Genomic DNA, 17,433 nt, shown 5'->3' on the forward strand with positions numbered 1-17,433 from the left:
GACCTCAGTAGTGTCATGAGACGGCAGTGTCGAGTTTGCATATCAGCCCGGGATAACTTGAAAGCTGTAATTGACGGTCAACTTAAGCCATCTACCAGTCAATTGTTTAGGGTTCGTACAAACCTGGATGTACTTATGGACACTTATGAATGCAAGCCTTCCAAGTGATGTCTGACTTGACAGCGGAAGCCACCTACGCACTGGATCAAATTGAAGGATTATGTATCTTTCGTTAGCAACTCCATGCAAAAGGTACTTGAACACGAAATAATCATAACCTCAATTTTCTCACTCTTAATTCTGGGGAACATGGAAAGTATAGCGTAAATAGTGTAAACGAAGTCCTAGTAATGTACCTATCAACTTTTAGTAGAAAATCTCAAGTATGCTTATAGCAAGAGAATGGTTAAACTACCTGGGTATCTACATGCTTATATTTGGTGGTTTTATCATATTCCCGGCATTCTTTAAAAGATGTCTTGCACTGCGGCGCCTTTGACCATGCCTTCAGAGTATTGACCTAGCCTGTACAAGATTCTAGCATTGTAGGTATTGATGCTAGTGATCGAAGCCACTCAGTGTTGATCTGCCAGGACGTTTTGTATAGGACCAAGACTAAGTCTACAATCTGTACATTCCAATGGAATCAATAAAATATTCTCCCTTAGGGCCTGTAATACTCCGCATATCCATGTTGAGTTGTATTCGGCCAATGTGTTAAGAAAAAGCGCAGACCGAAGTTCAGCCAAGTTCAGCGGGGCTCCAGAGCTGTTCCACCTCGCGGGGCAGCAGATCGGCGATCTGTCAGTTCAATTCACCCAACACATTCATTCGAGGCATCCGACCTGGTATATTCATTATCATACGCGAATTATATTGAGATTTTGTTAGAATCAGCTTTCGGACTTGGGACCTCAAGGTTCTCTAACTATTACGTCATTGGAGAAGCTGAGGAATCACCTCACACATTCAAGATGACAGCCGGCAACAGGATCCTTCACGTGGGGATAATTGGGTAAGAAGCGCATTGCCAAAGGTACAGCCTGTAACCAATTGATACTTATACTCCAGTCAGGTGTGGCGAAATCACCCAAGTTGCCCACATTCCAACTCTCGGCTTCCTCTCGGATTACTTCCAAGTCACCTACCTGTGTGATGTATCCGACAATGCGCTCGCACACTGTGCCAAAAAGGTCGTTGGAGGCATACCCAAAACGACTCGCAAGGCAGAGGAGCTCTGTGCCTCCCCGGATGTAGACATCGTGATGATTGCCAACAGCGACGCCTTCCACGTTCCCCACGCCGTACTGGGCCTGAAACACGGCAAAGTCGTCTTCGTCGAGAAACCCATGGCTCTCTCCCTGCAAGACGCGGACCAGCTCATCGAGCTCGAGCAGCAAACTTCCGGAAAGCTGATGGTGGGATATATGCGGCGGTATGCGAGTGCCTTTATCGACGCCGTCAAGGAAATAGGAAGCTTTGATCAAGTGTGCTATGCGCGCGTGCGCGATATCGTCGGCCCGAACTCGAACTTTGTTGGTCAGTCCGGTACGTTTCCTAAGGTTTTCTCTGATTACAGAGCAGAGGATGTGAAGGAGTTGTCGAGCCGGACAAGCGAGTTCCTTGAACAGGCTTTGACGGCAGAATTGGGGATTCCGGTTACACCTGATACTGCTGCTCAGTGGAGGAACTTGGGAAGTCTTGGCTCCCATGATCTTAGTGCCATGAGAGAGGCTCTTGGTATGCCGACGGGTGTGCTTGGTGCTTCTCTATGCTCTGCGAAGGGACCGCCATTCTGGAGGTAAGTTTCCAATTCCATATCTGTGGTTCCGGGTGATATGTTAATTTCTTCTCCTCTAGTGCCCTTTTCCAATATCCCTCTTTTGCTGTGTCTTATGAGTCCGGAATTGATGACGTCCCCCGTTTCGATGCGTCTATTGAGGTCTTTGGTGGGCATAAGACTGTCAAGATCTGCTTTGATTCGCCTTACGTCAAGGGGTTGCCTACAACTATGCACGTTCGTGAGAAGTTGGAAGATGGCTCATTCCGGGAGTCTGTGGTTCGGAAGACGTACGAGGATGCTTATACTTTGGAAATGAAGGAGCTTTACGCATTTGTTGTTGAGGGTAAGCCGGCTAAAACCACTTCACAGGATGCTAAGAAAGATCTTGAGATCTTCGGTATGATTATGAAGGCAGGTCTGGAAGGGCAAGCTAGGCTTAATGGTGTTGTTCAAAATTAGTCTTCGGCATACGCATACGGTGTACATACTTTTGGATTTGCTATGGAAATGAATTATTAAAAAAAAAAGCCATCGCCCGCAGGCGATCCGGCAGCTCGAGATCAAACGGCACTCAAACTGAGGATGGGCGGGGTCTAAGAGGCAATGCGCCAAATGCTCACCTATCCATTATCCACATAGGGCAGTGCCATGTCCGATATCCTTGGTATCTACTTTTGCTTTCCGGTGGGGATGTTGAAGAAGACACCGGGGTCGCCAGGAGCAGGAATCTGATCCACACGGTAGAAGCCCTTGCGATCGAACTGCAGGATATCGCCAACATTGACCTCGGAGATATTGCAATCGGCCAGTCCACTCACACGGAACTCCGTGTTGAAATTGAGAACATCCTCAAGGATATCATCCTCACTCAACGAGTCCTTCTTAAGCAGGTAGTCAACCAACTCGACGGGAACCAGAGTTTGGCCCTCGGCGGACAACCAGGTCACCTTCTTCTCGGTTTTCTTCACGTCACCAGCCATATGCAGCTCCAGTTCCAGATGTGTCACTTTACCGGTAGCGTCATCAGTGGAGATTTTGCGCACAATTGCATTACCCCAGTTCATCAGCGTGATCTCTCGTCCTGTTTGAAGGATTTGGCATCAACCTGCTCTAGAACGATAGAAGAGGAGAAAGCAACCACTTTCTCGCCAAGAGCGGTGTTTTTGACATGCTTTGAGCGCTTTTCCGTGTACGGGGTAGCGGGACAACCAGTGACAGTCGCCTTGACAATCTTCACGCGTAAAGCATAAAAAAGGTGGGCGATAAGACAAATTTCAAATTTGGTGGAGGGGTATTCTGCCCAGGTGAGTCGCCGCCCACCCCGGGACAGTACCTAGGGCATCCATATCGTAGTAGCTGGCTAGGATAGCACAGCCACTAATGACTAGTGGAAGCCAGCGATATACAGCCGTATAGGATAGGCCCTTCCTAGATTCTGCGAGGACAAGATCATCGTTCCCAATATCAGTGATCTCCGACCATTCGATATAACACGGCTGTTAGATTTCTGGCATAGTAGTAATAAAGCTTAGCCTTATCAGATCCAGCCTGATTCTACAAGGCCGTGGCTGAAAGATCGTATTGACTTATAGCGAATTAGAAACAAGGCTTTCAATGCCTAAGCTGTGGCTTGCCGTAATATATTGCGGTTGTGCGAGCAAACATAGATCGACCTGTGGACTAGAGGAATGGCAATATTCAGCCCAACAAAGTGATATTCTATAAATTTTAAGACATGCATTGATCGAGAATACGATATATCAAATCCTAAGGCAATTCCCAAGAATATGACCTTCCAAGGCCCATTTTTTACATAATCCGCTTCTCCGCATCCACGTGAGTCTCCACCAGAAGACCCGATCCCGCAGTCCCTCAACTTCCCGACATTTTTGTTTCTTGATTTCGTTGTTTGTCGCATTATCCTCGGCAATCGTTTCGGAGTTCGCCCATGATGCCTTGAAGTGACTGGTGTTGGTGACTCGAATAATGCAGAATCGTGGCCGATTTGGACGAATGATGTCGATGGTACTCCTACCATGTCCTCCGTCAACGATAACGCCCCCTCGCCGCTCCCGGCGGATGGGGTGAGCAAGCGCAAACAAGGTAAGCGCTTGCAATGCCCTGTCTGCCTTGTCATTGTGCATCTTAATTTGTGGTCTCTTTTTGGTCTCGGTTATCGGTTATTTTTCCGCGATCAGACTCGCTGACCGGTGACTCAAAAAAACTCTTAGGCTCCGCAGCTTGTGTCCACTGTCACCGGCGCAAGGTTCGCTGCGATGCCCGTACCGTCGGGACACCCTGCACTAACTGTCGCGCCTCCGGAAAGGCCGACTGTCGCATACACGAAAAGAAAAAGCGTCTTGCAGTACGCTCAATCCTGAGATCCCGTTCCGATCCGATCTCGGCCTCTACCCACATCCGATACCACTTCAAACCCGACCCTTGCAGCGGGGACACCACTACCACCAAGTTTTCCAACTGCATTCCAGAGTGGCCATGCTACACCAGTATCTGGAGGCCTTCCGCAACATGGATTTCAGCAAGGCACGGGATCGGATACATTTGGCCGCCACGGCCCCGATATGGCGCATGCCCACGAGGCACACACGGAGATGGAGCAACATCTCGTCAAATTGATAGATGAAGAGGAATCCGGCAGAAGAGAGATCCAAAGAGGCGTGCGCGCCTTCTATGTCGGACATGAACATTCCAACATGTCATTCTTGTTCCGACAACAACGAGAACAAGATGACGATGTATACCATTTTGCGAGCAACGAAATCCCACGGCGTCAAATGAAGACGGGTCACGATCAGCTTCTTATGGATGCTCTAACACTTCCAGAACCGGCTCTGGCAGATGAATTGGTCCAGGCTTATTTCACATACGTCAATCCGGGGTACCCTATCGTCGACGAAGATTTATTCATGACGCAATACCGAAATCGAGATCCTGCAGATCCTCCGCCAGTTCTACTTCTTCAAGCAATTTTGCTAGTTGGGGCGCATGTTTCTCGTGGAAAAGCAGAGCGAGACGCTCTCAAAGAAATTTTTTTCCGCCGCACCAAGTATCTGTTTGACAATCGTATCGAGCGAAATCGCGACATTCTTGTTCAAGCGGCCCTTCTTTTGACGTGGCATTCTGATAGCGCAGATGATGATGTTGCTGCAGATGCTCACTTTTGGGTTGGAGCCGCTGCACGTATCGCCACGGGACTTGGAATGCACCGTAATCCCGTCTCCAGTAGCTTCGTGACTCGCGATCGGCGAATGTGGCGGAGAGTTTGGTTCATTCTGGTCCAATTTGATGTGTTGATTTCCCTGTCATATGGCCGACCTCAAGCGATGTAAGTCGTCCCAAACGACCAACTTCGCAGCAAATACTAATCAAGTTTCAATCTAGCAATTTGGACGATTCCGATGTGTCTCCGTTGACGCCCGCCGATTTTGAGAATTGCGGCCCTCTTGTACAAGCAGATTATGTGATCCATTTTACCGAACTATGTACGATGATTTCGTACCTCATTCGCGATCGATTTGGACTTCGGGCAAGCGAGGAACGGCGAAAGGCCGTCCTTCAGGAAGCCGACGGATCACTGGCAACCTGGTCTCTGAAACTTCCTGATAATCTTCGCCTTCGTGCGTCTGATATGGACCCTTGGTCCGCCATGCTCCATTTGACCTACAACAACTTCCTCATTCTGCTGCATCGGCCCCATCCAAGAGCCTCGGCCTATTCCGATGATTATGGCCCTCACGATGCAGAAATTTGTAGTGCGGCCGCCGGGGTTATAGCCTCAATATTCGAAGAGCTCAGGATGCATGAGCGCTTGAAGTTCCTTTGGTACACTGGCGTCCATACACTCTTCACGGCCATGATTCAAGTCCGAGTTGAGCTCCGCTTCTCCAATCCTGTTCTTGCCATCAATGCCTTACGCCGCTTTGATTCCGCCTCTTACTCGCTGCGCGAGTTAGCTCAATACTGGGTTCATGCTGGCACAATCCTGCGACTCTTCGAAGACTCTAAGCGTCTGCAAGAGGATCTTCGGATGGCAACTACGGAACGACCCAAGCCGTTTAACGACACTCATCACGCGCATAAGATGCCCGTTGCCTCTCCTGTTCCATCAATTACCATGCAAACCCCCGGACCACTCTCTTTCGGTGTGGCCACTCCCGAATCTACCCCTCTCCAACAGACGACCCTCTCACCACAACCCAATCCTCAATTCAATAATTGGATTGCCCCTCTCCGGCTTAATGTTGGCCCGCTAGAAAGGAACGATCCTTTCTCAAGCAGCATGCAAGTGGATTCCATTGAGCCAGCTCGCGACTACCCGGACTGGCGACAGTTGTTTGCCTTCGGTGATGTAGACCTACCTCCCCTGTGGGCGTGGAAGGTCTGCCCGAGCTTGAAGATGAATGGCGGCAGATATACTGGCAGGATGCCCCGATGGCCGATCTTATTCACGATGGAGGATGGATACATAGCTAGCTTTGACTCGCTACCTCTGGTTGATGACTGTATAGAGCTGTCATCTCTTCCATCGCCTGCTCTCCACACACCTTTTCTACTTTGACGACGAGACGAGCCATGCCAGGGCACGCAGATACACGATACATTTTAGAGACCATGTCAGGCCACAGACACCTACAGGCCCAGCCCATGATACCATGTCACAGACGATCACATACAATGATAGAGATATACCACGTCATATAATTGCAAATAGTGATATCGGATAAAATTAGTTGGGGCCTTTTTGTATCTCGAATGAATCACCTAGGCAATATCTAAGGATGTACGTACAAGAGTGTTCCAGATAGCGCCATATATGCGTATTCGCTAATCGCACAACTTAAGAAAACCGCCAAAGAAAACTGCAATAAATCAGAAATCGAACTGAAACTCACCCCATGCAGGAATAGGAAAAAATGAAATGCAAGGCCTAGCCAAACACAAACCGCTGCCAATTATCCGCAAGCACCTGGACACCGTGGCGCAACTCCCATCCACGTAACTGACAAATCTGTCGAGCCACGTCTTCCAGCACATCATCCATCTGCACACCTGCAACATGGAGATCACTTTCAATAAGAATGCGGTCCTCAGGCAAAGCCTTAATAACATCACCGACCTTCTTCCCAGCAGTACCGGAGAAATTGATAAGTTTCGAGAAAGAGAAATAAACATCCGACGGATTCGACCGATGCAAGAACTGGCGAATGGGCTCAACCGAACCGGTATAAGAGTGCATACAGATGCGAGGCGGAAACGGCCGATACGATTTTCCACTGAGGTCGGCTACTTTAGTGGGCTGAGATCTGTCGGGCGTCTTATCTTCTTCGTCATCTTCGTCATCATCAAATACAGCGCCTTCTGCATCTCGCTGCTTGTCCCTCTTCCGTCGCGACAGCACAACCCGTTCATGTCCTGCCCAGAGCTCCTTGAGCACTTCAAAGACCCCGCCGTGCGCTTGCACGCTATGCAGCGAGACGGCACGGTTCATTTCTCCCGCAAGCTGTAGCTGCGCTTTTAGCACGGTGCGCTGGTGTTCCGGCTTGACGCGGTAAATTGAGAGACGCCGGCCCTCGCGTGAGCCGGGGGTAAGCTGGTCATCTCTGTTTTCGATGTCCGTTGGAGTCCATGGACTTGGGAGTCGGAATGACCTGTCCAGGCCGATTTCCCCGACTAGCGCATTCGGGAACTGTTGGAGTCGGTTTCGAGTTTCAGATATTAGTTCTGAGAGGGGCTTGGGGACAGGAAGTAAATCAATGAATGGCTGGTCATCGACTGGAGATGGTGTGAGGACGGCGACGTAGTGGGCGGACTTGTGGTCAGCTGGGTTTTGCGCAGCTGTTGGTTGTGCAGTGTCGTCCAAGATCTGATGCGAGAACCACGGGTGCCAGCCGAAGCAGGGCACTACGCGGTCTGATGTTGATTGGCTTTCTTTGGCTGAGAGTGACACTGCTGTTTGTTGTACGAGGTCTTGATCTTCCCCGCGCGTGGCCATAATTGTCAGTGTTGTCGCTTTCATTTGCGGGATGTCGGCCACCGAGGCCAATGTGTCGGTGGGGTGGCAGTGGGCATCGTAAATGCCAATATCCCAAGGGAAGGGTTCCTCCTCTGGCATTTTTTTGGGGGATTTTCAACGGCAATCAGAATAGGCCCTCTAGAGCTCGCTTCTTAAGTTTTTGATATACAAGGCTGAAAGTTGCCGAAATGATGTAACTGGCGTTTTGTGCCTGGGGCATCAATCACATGCTTTCTCCGCAATTTGTTGTTTTTGGTGAGTTTGGTCTTAAAATGCCGAATGTCTTATAATCATGGACTTGTGGTCTTTTGGTCCCTTTATGGGGATATAGACTGATTCATCAAATGTGGTCCTCTCTATCAACGTTGCTCGGGTTGCCTATCCTGGCACTCATCTCTATCCCACTCATTCTCTCAGCATGGGTTACAATCTCCGCTGCGCTCTTTGCACTAATACTCAGACTATCAGTAGTCTGCGTTGAGCTATTCTGTGGATTGGTCATGCATTTCTTCTCAGTGCCAACATCACCTACCTCGTCGTTATTGACATTCACGGCATCAGAACCTACAACCCCAGCTGCTGGTAGATCAAGAAGGAATTCCAGCCAAACAACGACGCATCCTCGAAAGATAAATGACTCCCTCACGTCCTGGGCCATTGGTACCAGTCTGGATGACCCAGCAAACCGTAAAATGAACTCTTATGCACGGAGCATGATCGAGGCCCACAATTTATCTACCCCAACGCCCGTCTACAGCCTGCCCATAAGCGGTGATGAAAGGCGAGACTTCGAAGGCGTAGGTGGATGGCGCTCGTACCGGGCATCCAAAACATGCAGCTCGCATATCCCGCACGAGAAAGCCACCATATCAACCTCATCCTCTTCTACACATAGCACTGGCGGCGACGTCAATCCAGACGTAGACATTGACGCGGACGAGCGAGCCTGGCTTTCACTAAACAACCGACTCGAGCTCCCCTCGCATCTCGTCACGCTATGCACAAGTGTACACGCCGGAAGCACTCTAAACAGCCCCGAAAGCGCTGACTGGCGCAATGGCCGAAGCAATTTCCACTCACTGACGGGAGCAGCGGGCTCACAGGGCATCTACTCCGGGAAGCAACAGAATGGCTCTAGACACCACCACCGCTCGCTCACGACTTCCTCACTAACGACCTCTGACCGGCGCACGGGTACGGGACTCTCCCTGGCGCTGTCAGCGGGACCTGATAATGCAGCTGTTCATTCGAGGGAGCACGGCCACTCGATATTGTCGTCAACGTCAGGACTCACGGCCCCGTTCATGACGCCTCAGCCATACGCGCGGCTGGATTCGAACTCGCATTCCCAGTCACGGGTCCTCCCGCGAGCTTTCCCAACCAGCGGCGCAACGTTCACGAGCTCCCATTTCCCCAGCTCTGGAGATGGCCTGGGCCACAGCTTTGGGAGCAATAGTAGTGGCGGGAGCTTTGCTAACGGAGGCGGGGGTGGGTACTTCTCTTTGAGACGGCCTGGGTCCTCTGGTAGCCACATTCTCTCTGGAAGAGTTAGCCCTAGTGCTAGTGGGCATAATACCCCCGGTATTGGTCCTTCGGCTGAAGAGCGTGAGGCTTCATCGGCGGGGCTAGCGCGGTTGATGGCGCATTATTCCACCAGCCCTAGGCATCGGAGACAAAGTATCTCTGGACCGAATTCGAGGGGCCAGACTGCTTGGGATCGGGCTGGATGAAGGGTGAGGTTCTTGTGTCCTCCTTTGGGAGGCGCAAGCAGCACAAATGATAAATAAAGTGCCATGAAAGCTGCTTCTCCGACTGGAGTATTCATGGCAAGTGTCATTTATTCTGTCCAAGTCTATCTAGTCAATATGTACCGTACAGAGTTGTAGCCATAAAAAGAGGGAGAGAGGCACATAGATACCAGGGGCAAAAAAATTGAAAAAGCCACAATAAAGGAGGGACAAAGTATCCACCACAAGATATCAACATCACGCTCCAGCTCTATATTTGATAGGACATTTATTCACGAAAATGAGAAATTCCTATCCACATCATGATTGACGACTTCTCTCCCTCTGGCTGACCTCTTCCATCTCGGTAAGCACAATACTGTTGAACTCCTCCCAGCCATCGAGATACAAGTGGTGGCCAGCTTTATTCACGACGACCACCTTGGAGGAACCTTCATCGGTACGTTGCTCCTCTGGAGTGGCCTTTTCTAGGGCTTTGCGCTTTTCTGCGTCCAATCTAGCTGCTGCTGCATGGCCACCAGAGACGTCCATCCAGTCGTGGTCGCCATACATGAATACCACGGGGAAACCCTTCTCGCGCCGAGCGGGCGCCGAAGGGTCAGACGAAGTGGTGGAAGCGGCGACTGGATGGGGAGGGCGCTTGTGTTTTGGATCAATTGTCTCCCGAGACCATGGACACGGTGGATCAGAGGACTGCGAGCGAAAGCACCGGGGGCAAGAATGTATGCTAGAGCGTACTCGCCGCTACCACGAAGACTGAAGATGGAGTATGAATAGTCGTGGAGTGCCTTAGCTTCCTCGGCTGGTAGGTGGGAGAATCGACGAGAAGTCCATCCGGACACGATACGTGGCCCTAAAGGACCAGTCCACCGCACCAGACTGAAGGGGGAGATATTGGCGTCCCATAAATACGCGAACCACTTAGGGAGATTCCGTCGCGGAGCTGGAGCGGAATCAGCCTGAACTGGTTGGCGCCCAGTGATAAAGCTACCGTCGCTTGTCTTCGGTGCTGTTTCCAGAATGGCAGCAGATGAAGCGATATCTCGCTCGTCTTGAGTAACCTCGTTGGCCAACGTTGATGCCGGAGGCTCGGACACATCTGCAGTGACAGCGTATGGGTCCTCCGGGATTCCAACCGGAGACGCCAGGATAAGCTTGTTCAGATGACCGGGGTATTTCAGCGCGTAGGCAACCGCCATGTACCCGCCGAGACTGTGTCCAAGCAAGGTAAAGCGGTCAATTTTGCGTTTGATGCGCCATTCTTCCAAGGCATCTACAAACCAAGCCTCGGCCTCTCTAATGGCGTCTTCTCTTTCCTTTGCCTTGATTTTGAATGAGGGTCGAGTACTCCGGCCCATGCCTAGCATGTCCAAGGCATGGAGTTGCCAGCCCTTCAACCGGCTCAGTGGTTCGAAGTTCTTATAGAAGAAGCCAAGTCCGGCGCCGTAGCCGTGGAGCATAACCAAATGTTGGTCTGCTTCCTCGCCAATCCTCTCCACTGAGAACTCATTGAGCGCGCGGTCTTGCCCGCTCAGTTCTACCATGCTGGAACGCCATCGGCGCGGGCCATAAGGGTCATCAAGGGATTTGGTGGTAACTTCACCCAACTGATTGGGGTCTGCACTCTCGAGGCTGGTCGGAGTAGTGCCATCAGGGAGCTCTGTTGTGTTTCCAGTCTGAAGATGGGTGGGGGGGCTGGTGATGCAAGTAAGGCAGATAAGAGAGGACTTTGTGTTCGGCTGCTGCTGCAGGTATACGAGCCCACTATACAAAGCAAATCATCAGCGGGAATGCGGCAATGGGGGCTCCTTGGTTGTGGCTTACCCATTGACTGAAGCCTTCTCGGTATCCCAATGGGAAAAATGCGCGCGCCGCTGCCGCGCCTGCAGCAGCCTGAGCCGCATATGGAGTTCTCGAGATCCTCTCGGTATTGTTTTCAACTGGACGTTGGTGACGCCCATGGACGTCCTCATGGGACGAGTTGAGTGATTCTGACGCCATTGAAGACAGTCGGTGTCCCCGAGGGAGGGTGGCAAAAACGGCTGAGCGAGGTTTGGTCTGGTGTTGAGGGACTGAATAGGGAGAGGCAAGTCGTGAGGTTATGCCTGCGGTTCGCAAGTTGGGAAAACAGACAGTTTCTGCTAGCAAAAGTTGGACTGTGGCGCTCATGGACGTATAAGCAGGGAGCACGGAGACAAATCGGTCACTCCGCTTAACCCCGATAGGCGTGGCATGCGCAAAACCGGGCAGTAGAGGTAATATCCGATGGGAAAGAGCTGATGAAAAGAAGAAATATGATGATTGAAACCCCTCGTTGAGGGCAATGGGCAATGGTCAAAGCAGGATTATTGTAGAGAGAAAATGAAGTCAAGTCAACTGGGCAGATGATGTCGATCCAACTTCGCTTTCAACTTTCCGCCTTTCTCTCTCTCTCCTCTTCACATGCGATGACACTAATGACACTCCTGGGCCGGATCGGCCAAGTTTTGATTTGACTTTAACTGACGAGCTTTGCTTTTGTTATTTATTTTCATACTTGGGACTCCTCTACCATGGCCTCGCCTCTAGACCAGGTGGTCAAGGGTGCCCCAACACCGGATGCTCGCGCATCCACCCCAGAGCCATTGAGCTCCTTACGGTCATCTCAAGCTCACCAGCCAGATTCCTCCCCTCAACGTCCCTCGACCCCAGACCCGCTGGCACACCTGCCCTCCTCCCCTCCCCAGATCTACCTTAACCTCTTAATACTCGAAACCTCACTGCGAGCCCAGTATTTGGCTCTGCGCGAACGTCGCCGTCAGAATACGTTCTTCCCTACTCCTACTGGCCGCTTGGCTTGCCCATTTTGCATATGCCCTTTTCCTTCGCCCGCGTGAAGATGGCCGCGGGGTCGGCGGCTCCGTCTACTGGGTGGTGGAGATGGGGGAGAAAGTCGCCCTGCTTGGCGGGGTGGTTACCGCACTGCTCGTCTGGGGTACAGGGCAATGGGAACGAGGAATCAGATGGCCTCGGCGCTGGCTCGCTGTCTCCAATCGCGGCCTGCGTGTGATGAACACCAAGATCATCATCATCCGCGGTCCCTTCTGGCAGGAGCTACTGTCTTACGTCTCATTCCTATTCCCCTTCTCCGCTCCGTTTTTACCCTCCCCCCAATGGAAATTACCATTTTGTGGAGCAGAGCCCCGCTGATAAACGCGCTGGTGGTAGTCGGCAGCACTACCAACAGTACTACAACGGCACCGACAACGGGTCCAGCTTAGTAGAAGAAGACCTCAGTCCGGGAGGAGACTACATCCGTCTCCTCCTCCTACCCAAGTCATTCTCCCCAGAATTCCGCGAAAACTGGGACGATTACCGCACAGACTTCTGGGAAAAGGAAAACGAGCGCCGTGCCCAGCTACGCCTGAAACTGCGCGAGCGCGAGCAGCACCTCGCCCGAACCGAAGGAGGCTGGCTCGGCCGACTCGGGCTTGGCTGGCGCGCCTCCCAGCGCCGCCGCCTCGTCGCAGGAACCCTGCATCGCTCAATCGAGCCGGAATTCAAACACCGCCTAGGCCACGGCCACCGCCCCTCTATATCGAAACTCAACCAGGAGCAGCGTGGTTCCTCCCGCCGCAATACCCGCTCCGAGTCCCATTCGCGCACTTCATCCCGCAGCACCACCCCCGTCGACACCAGCTTCGAAGACCGTCCCTCCTCTCGCTCTTCCACTTCTAGTCGGCCCCGTCGCGGAAGCACCGCCTCCGGGCAGGACGCGAGCCCTCAACAGCGGAAACGGAAGGGCTCAACGCTTCGGCGGGGCCTGTCGCCTCTTACGCAGGCGCAGATCAGAGAGGGTGTGCGTACACCGTCCTTCTCGTCTGACGACTCTGTGCTGCCTATGGGTATGGTTGAGAAAGATAAAGAGGAGGCTATACCGAATTCTGTTCCGGAAAATACTGCACCTTAGCACGAAATGTTGTTCATGCTTATGCTGTTCATATCTCTATACCCTGTTTTTTCTTCTCTCTTGTCATGTTTGCCAGACACTTGTTGAGATTGCTGTTTTTGGAAACTTGCATTAGCTGTGTATGCATATCTCTAGAGCGCGGTGTCGCCGGTGCTTATAGACGAACTCGGTTGCCTCGCCTATGTATGCTGTTGTGTTGCATCTGATTCCTTTGGAAATCTCCCATTTTACTGCATTTTACAGTGTCAAATGAACAAACGTCTGCCAATTAGATCACATGGCATAACATGGCAGTACAATTGCAGGCGAGCTAGCCTAGGACTATGTACCATTCAGGTCTTGATTTAAGTCAAGGATCGAGTATTCATTCGTATTTCTCGTGTTGAGTCACTAATATTCCCTCACAAAGCCCACGCCATACGCCAAACCCCAAAAAAAAAACATGCGACGATATCGATCCCAATGCAATGACAAGAAAGCATGCTCGTAAAACTGGATGCAGGCAGATCCAGCATTCTCCTCTTTAGCTATTTTCCACATGGAGAAGAACAATATAGACAGCGCCACATAACCCAGATAAATTAGACCCGGTACACATCTTCGTCATCCTCGAGGTACATCAGGATATTGTCCTCATTCATGACCCGCAAGGCCTGGATAGCCTCGGGGCGGGAGAAGACGTGCGAAGCGCCAAGTTGGGATGATTCCCGGATAGCAGTATTAACAGCATTGATCAAGTCATCAATCTTGCTTGTGTCACTATCTTTGAACACCGTCTTGCCCATGAGCGGGCCCAGAGTCTGCCGGAAGACTGTCATGCGCGCAGGCGTGATCGGGACGTCTGCGGAAGTGGACTGCGAGTCTGTCTGGGACTCGATGAGTTGCGAGGCTGGCTGCGAGGATGCCATTGACATCTGGGAGTCAGTTTGGGTTTGGGTGCGAGCTGTCTGGCTCGAACGCAAGCGTTGAGCGCGAGGGCTGGCTGTGTATAGACTGTCTGGGTCTTCGTCCTCGTCCGGGACTGGAACACTAGACTGCGTTGCGGTACCGCGGGTGCGTGCTGTGCCAGTGCGTCTACCCGGTGTGGCGGTCGATGTGCCGCGGGCGTTGGTGTCATCATCGGAGTCGTCATCGAGTTCGGCTTCGCTGTCATCGTCGGAGGAATCGTCAAATGTGGTCTTACGTCTCTTCCGGCGCTCGTCCTCGACCACTTCCTTGAACATGGCGAAACGCAGGATGATCTCGGCATTTTTAGCATCCTTCTCGTCTACGCGATTAGACAGGCGAGCCTTGGCGTGTGCAGTAGACAGACGAATCAGCGTCTCTCAGGTACGCGGGGTGATGGGTGATGTGCGACGCTTGTTGCCAGTGAGTTCATCGTTTCGCAGAGCAGAGTATGTGGCGATGACGTGGTCGGCAGCTCCCTTGGTCAAGACGGGCGTGATTCGCTTCTTGGCGTATTGAATGTACTTCTTGATGAAGGGAATACTAATGATTTCCACATTCTTACCACGGCGGCGACCAGCATTGGCAGCGTCGACCATGCCACCGTGGAGCATAACATTGAACTTCTCGAAGACCTCACTTGGCGCGTTGGCATCTTGACGGTCTTCACCTCCCACGCCCAATGTTTGATTGAGCTGTTCCCGAACCGGCGCACCCTCTTCGGTGCCAGGCTGGCGGTAACGGTGCATGCGTAGAACGTGCTCTGAAATTATTCGGTCATGGGTATCCTCAATATCGTCGGTCACGACGAACAGCAAATCGAAACGAGAAAGCAAGGAGTCAGGGAGAGCAATGTTCTTATGCGGGTCTTTGTGGGGATCATATTGGCCATAAATCGGATTGGCTGCTGCAAGGACACTGCAGCGAGCATTCAAGCTTGTGTGGATACCGGCCTTTGCGATTGTAACAGTCTGCTGTTCCATGACTTCGTGGATGGCGACGCGATCGACATCACTCATTTTGTCGAACTCATCAATACACACCACACCACGGTCACCGAGAACCATTGCACCAGCCTCCAGTCGACGTTCGCCGGTTTCTTTGTCGGATGTAACAGCAGCAGTCAAACCGACACCGGACGAACCACGACCTGTAGTAGCGATCGCCAATGGCGCCGTATTCAACACAAAACGAAGAAGCTGGGACTTCGCAGTCGAGGGATCACCAACCATAAGGATGTTGATATCACCACGAAGATGAGTTCCGTTATCTAAGTTCTTCTCCATTCCACCGAGAAGCATCAGGAGAATGGCTTTCTTGATGTAGTCATGCCCGTGGATACTAGGAGCCAGGGACTTGGACAACAAGTCAAACACATTCTTCTTCTTGGCAATCTGATTGATGTTTCGAATGTCGGTATCCGTAAGCACTGCCTCTGCAATGCCTCCACCGCTCTTCGAAGACAACTGGATAATGTTGTTCGCCATGATGACGGTGCGGAAAGTCGACGAGCCACTGCCTCCGTTACCAAGGGTACGGTAGATACCCACCAACTGGATTCTATCGCCAGGCTTGGCAGTGTCGACGAGGTCGTCATCCAAAATGACATCGACACTTCGGGGCAATTGTCCTGCCGGGGCACGTTCGGGCATTTCTTGGATAGAAATCGACTGGTGGTCGAGATATGTTGAGTAACCGTACTCGGTGATAAGCTAGAAATTGTATCATTAGTCTCAAATAATCCATTCAGATTGTCCAAGCTGGACTCACCGGGTTCTTCTCATCGTCCTCTTGAGGGTAAACGTTCAAACTGGTTGCACCGCTGGCACCCATAGTTTGATCACGATATTTTCTGGCAACAAACCGATCCTTCCTTTCGACATAATGAACACTCTGGATGATCTTCGGGCGTACGAGAGAGCATTTTGTCACAATGCCCTCGAGAGAGACCATGTGGTTCAAGTGTTCTGATCCCAACGTGCGCGGATTGGAAGAAAATTCTCCGAATGCACCGACATAAGCGCAGTAGTAGTTCTGTCGATATCGTTAGACATTCAATGTCTGCTAAGAATCGTCCAAAAACCGAATACACACCGCATCATCCGAGGTTTCTCTAAGTGGCCGACCAGGCAAGGTTTTGACAACCGCCTTCAAGGCTGCGTCAAAGGCTTGTGAATAATCAAACGGCGAAGAAAGCAGCCTACATACATTAGTCGGTGAACCCAATTCCACATCTTATAGAGGGGTAATTTACCCATCGGCAAGCTCCCGGTTGTGTGCTCTGATTTCATCGATGCTGACCTGTCCAGAATTATCAGCACCATCTCCTGGCAAGGAATTTCGCATATCCACGCACCGTCAATCGTCGCCCACCCTTGTTCAGCATAACCACAATATCCGCTCGGTAACTGTTCCAATCTGTTAGATGTATATTATAGCATATTGATCGTCGAGGTCGAACCTGCGTGCCCGTGCATCATCTAAAAAGAAAAACAACTTTGTTAGCTCAAGGGACGACAACACACAACTCAATGGACTTACTAGGGTCAAGAAATTCAGTTGCGGCACGCACGCGATCCTGCGCGGCCTCATCACGTAGTTGTAAACCGTCCATGATGTGTGATGCAATATAGTGTGGTGGGAAGGAGGGATTCGAGGGGGAGGGCTTTGGGATTTCCCGATTTGCTAAAGTGGAACGCGTAAAGTTGCACGCGAGGAAGGCGCGTCCCACGGATACCACGTGCCGTGCTGAGTCAGCGAATAATTTTTCAACCGGCTATATAAGCCGCCATCCCCCCCGATCTTTTTCTTCTTCTTCAAGCGACTCTACGTACGTTCTCCTCCCCCCCAACAGTTGGAAACCTTCTTGGTTTTCACATTGGACTTTGGCATTTTGAACTTTTCCGCTGACTTTTTTTCCTCCCACAGTTCAAAGAATCACTTTAGAGTAGACGTCCCCTTTCTAAACTCTTTA

At 51.3% G+C, this 17,433-nt stretch overlaps 8 protein-coding genes across 8 annotated transcripts; 4 read left to right on the forward strand and 4 right to left on the reverse strand.

The window, feature by feature from the left end:
* Nucleotides 1–974: 974 nt before the first annotated feature.
* N7519_000714 (Gfo/Idh/MocA family protein) lies at nt 975–2,242 on the forward strand (the record flags this gene model as incomplete). Its single annotated transcript, XM_057287492.1, has 3 exons — nt 975–1,015; nt 1,076–1,801; nt 1,861–2,242. The coding sequence occupies 3 exons, from the start codon at nt 975–977 to the stop codon at nt 2,240–2,242; spliced, it is 1,149 nt and encodes a 382-aa protein (XP_057153575.1).
* Nucleotides 2,243–2,451: 209 nt separating this feature from the next.
* On the reverse strand, nt 2,452–2,847 carry N7519_000715 (Glutamyl-tRNA synthetase class Ib archaeal/eukaryotic cytosolic; the record flags this gene model as incomplete). Its single annotated transcript, XM_057287493.1, has 1 exon — nt 2,452–2,847. One exon carries the CDS (start codon nt 2,845–2,847, stop codon nt 2,452–2,454), a length of 396 nt encoding a protein of 131 aa, XP_057153576.1.
* Nucleotides 2,848–3,819: 972 nt separating this feature from the next.
* Nucleotides 3,820–6,362, forward strand: N7519_000716 (uncharacterized protein; the record flags this gene model as incomplete). Its single annotated transcript, XM_057287494.1, has 4 exons — nt 3,820–3,886; nt 4,015–4,148; nt 4,273–5,129; nt 5,186–6,362. 4 exons carry the CDS (start codon nt 3,820–3,822, stop codon nt 6,360–6,362), a joined length of 2,235 nt encoding a protein of 744 aa, XP_057153577.1.
* Nucleotides 6,363–6,731: 369 nt separating this feature from the next.
* Nucleotides 6,732–7,916, reverse strand: N7519_000717 (TatD family hydrolase; the record flags this gene model as incomplete). Its single annotated transcript, XM_057287495.1, has 1 exon — nt 6,732–7,916. The coding sequence occupies one exon, from the start codon at nt 7,914–7,916 to the stop codon at nt 6,732–6,734; it is 1,185 nt and encodes a 394-aa protein (XP_057153578.1).
* Nucleotides 7,917–8,317: 401 nt separating this feature from the next.
* Nucleotides 8,318–9,547, forward strand: N7519_000718 (uncharacterized protein; the record flags this gene model as incomplete). Its single annotated transcript, XM_057287496.1, has 1 exon — nt 8,318–9,547. One exon carries the CDS (start codon nt 8,318–8,320, stop codon nt 9,545–9,547), a length of 1,230 nt encoding a protein of 409 aa, XP_057153579.1.
* Nucleotides 9,548–9,865: 318 nt separating this feature from the next.
* On the reverse strand, nt 9,866–11,566 carry N7519_000719 (putative alpha/beta hydrolase; the record flags this gene model as incomplete). Its single annotated transcript, XM_057287497.1, has 3 exons — nt 9,866–10,204; nt 10,243–11,310; nt 11,390–11,566. The coding sequence occupies 3 exons, from the start codon at nt 11,564–11,566 to the stop codon at nt 9,866–9,868; spliced, it is 1,584 nt and encodes a 527-aa protein (XP_057153580.1).
* Nucleotides 11,567–12,117: 551 nt separating this feature from the next.
* N7519_000720 (Spo7-like protein) lies at nt 12,118–13,514 on the forward strand (the record flags this gene model as incomplete). Its single annotated transcript, XM_057287498.1, has 3 exons — nt 12,118–12,361; nt 12,444–12,670; nt 12,744–13,514. The coding sequence occupies 3 exons, from the start codon at nt 12,118–12,120 to the stop codon at nt 13,512–13,514; spliced, it is 1,242 nt and encodes a 413-aa protein (XP_057153581.1).
* Nucleotides 13,515–14,095: 581 nt separating this feature from the next.
* On the reverse strand, nt 14,096–17,073 carry N7519_000721 (MCM DNA helicase complex subunit MCM3; the record flags this gene model as incomplete). Its single annotated transcript, XM_057287499.1, has 8 exons — nt 14,096–14,781; nt 14,848–16,171; nt 16,230–16,493; nt 16,554–16,659; nt 16,714–16,760; nt 16,816–16,867; nt 16,921–16,939; nt 17,001–17,073. The coding sequence occupies 8 exons, from the start codon at nt 17,071–17,073 to the stop codon at nt 14,096–14,098; spliced, it is 2,571 nt and encodes an 856-aa protein (XP_057153582.1).
* Between the last annotated feature and the right edge of the window lie 360 nt (nt 17,074–17,433).

The sequence above is a fragment of the Penicillium mononematosum genome (assembly GCF_028829835.1).
Source record: "Penicillium mononematosum strain IBT 11891 chromosome Unknown utg000001l:1.0-4488741.0:1.0-4491989.0, whole genome shotgun sequence".
Lineage (NCBI taxonomy): Eukaryota > Fungi > Ascomycota > Eurotiomycetes > Eurotiales > Aspergillaceae > Penicillium > Penicillium mononematosum.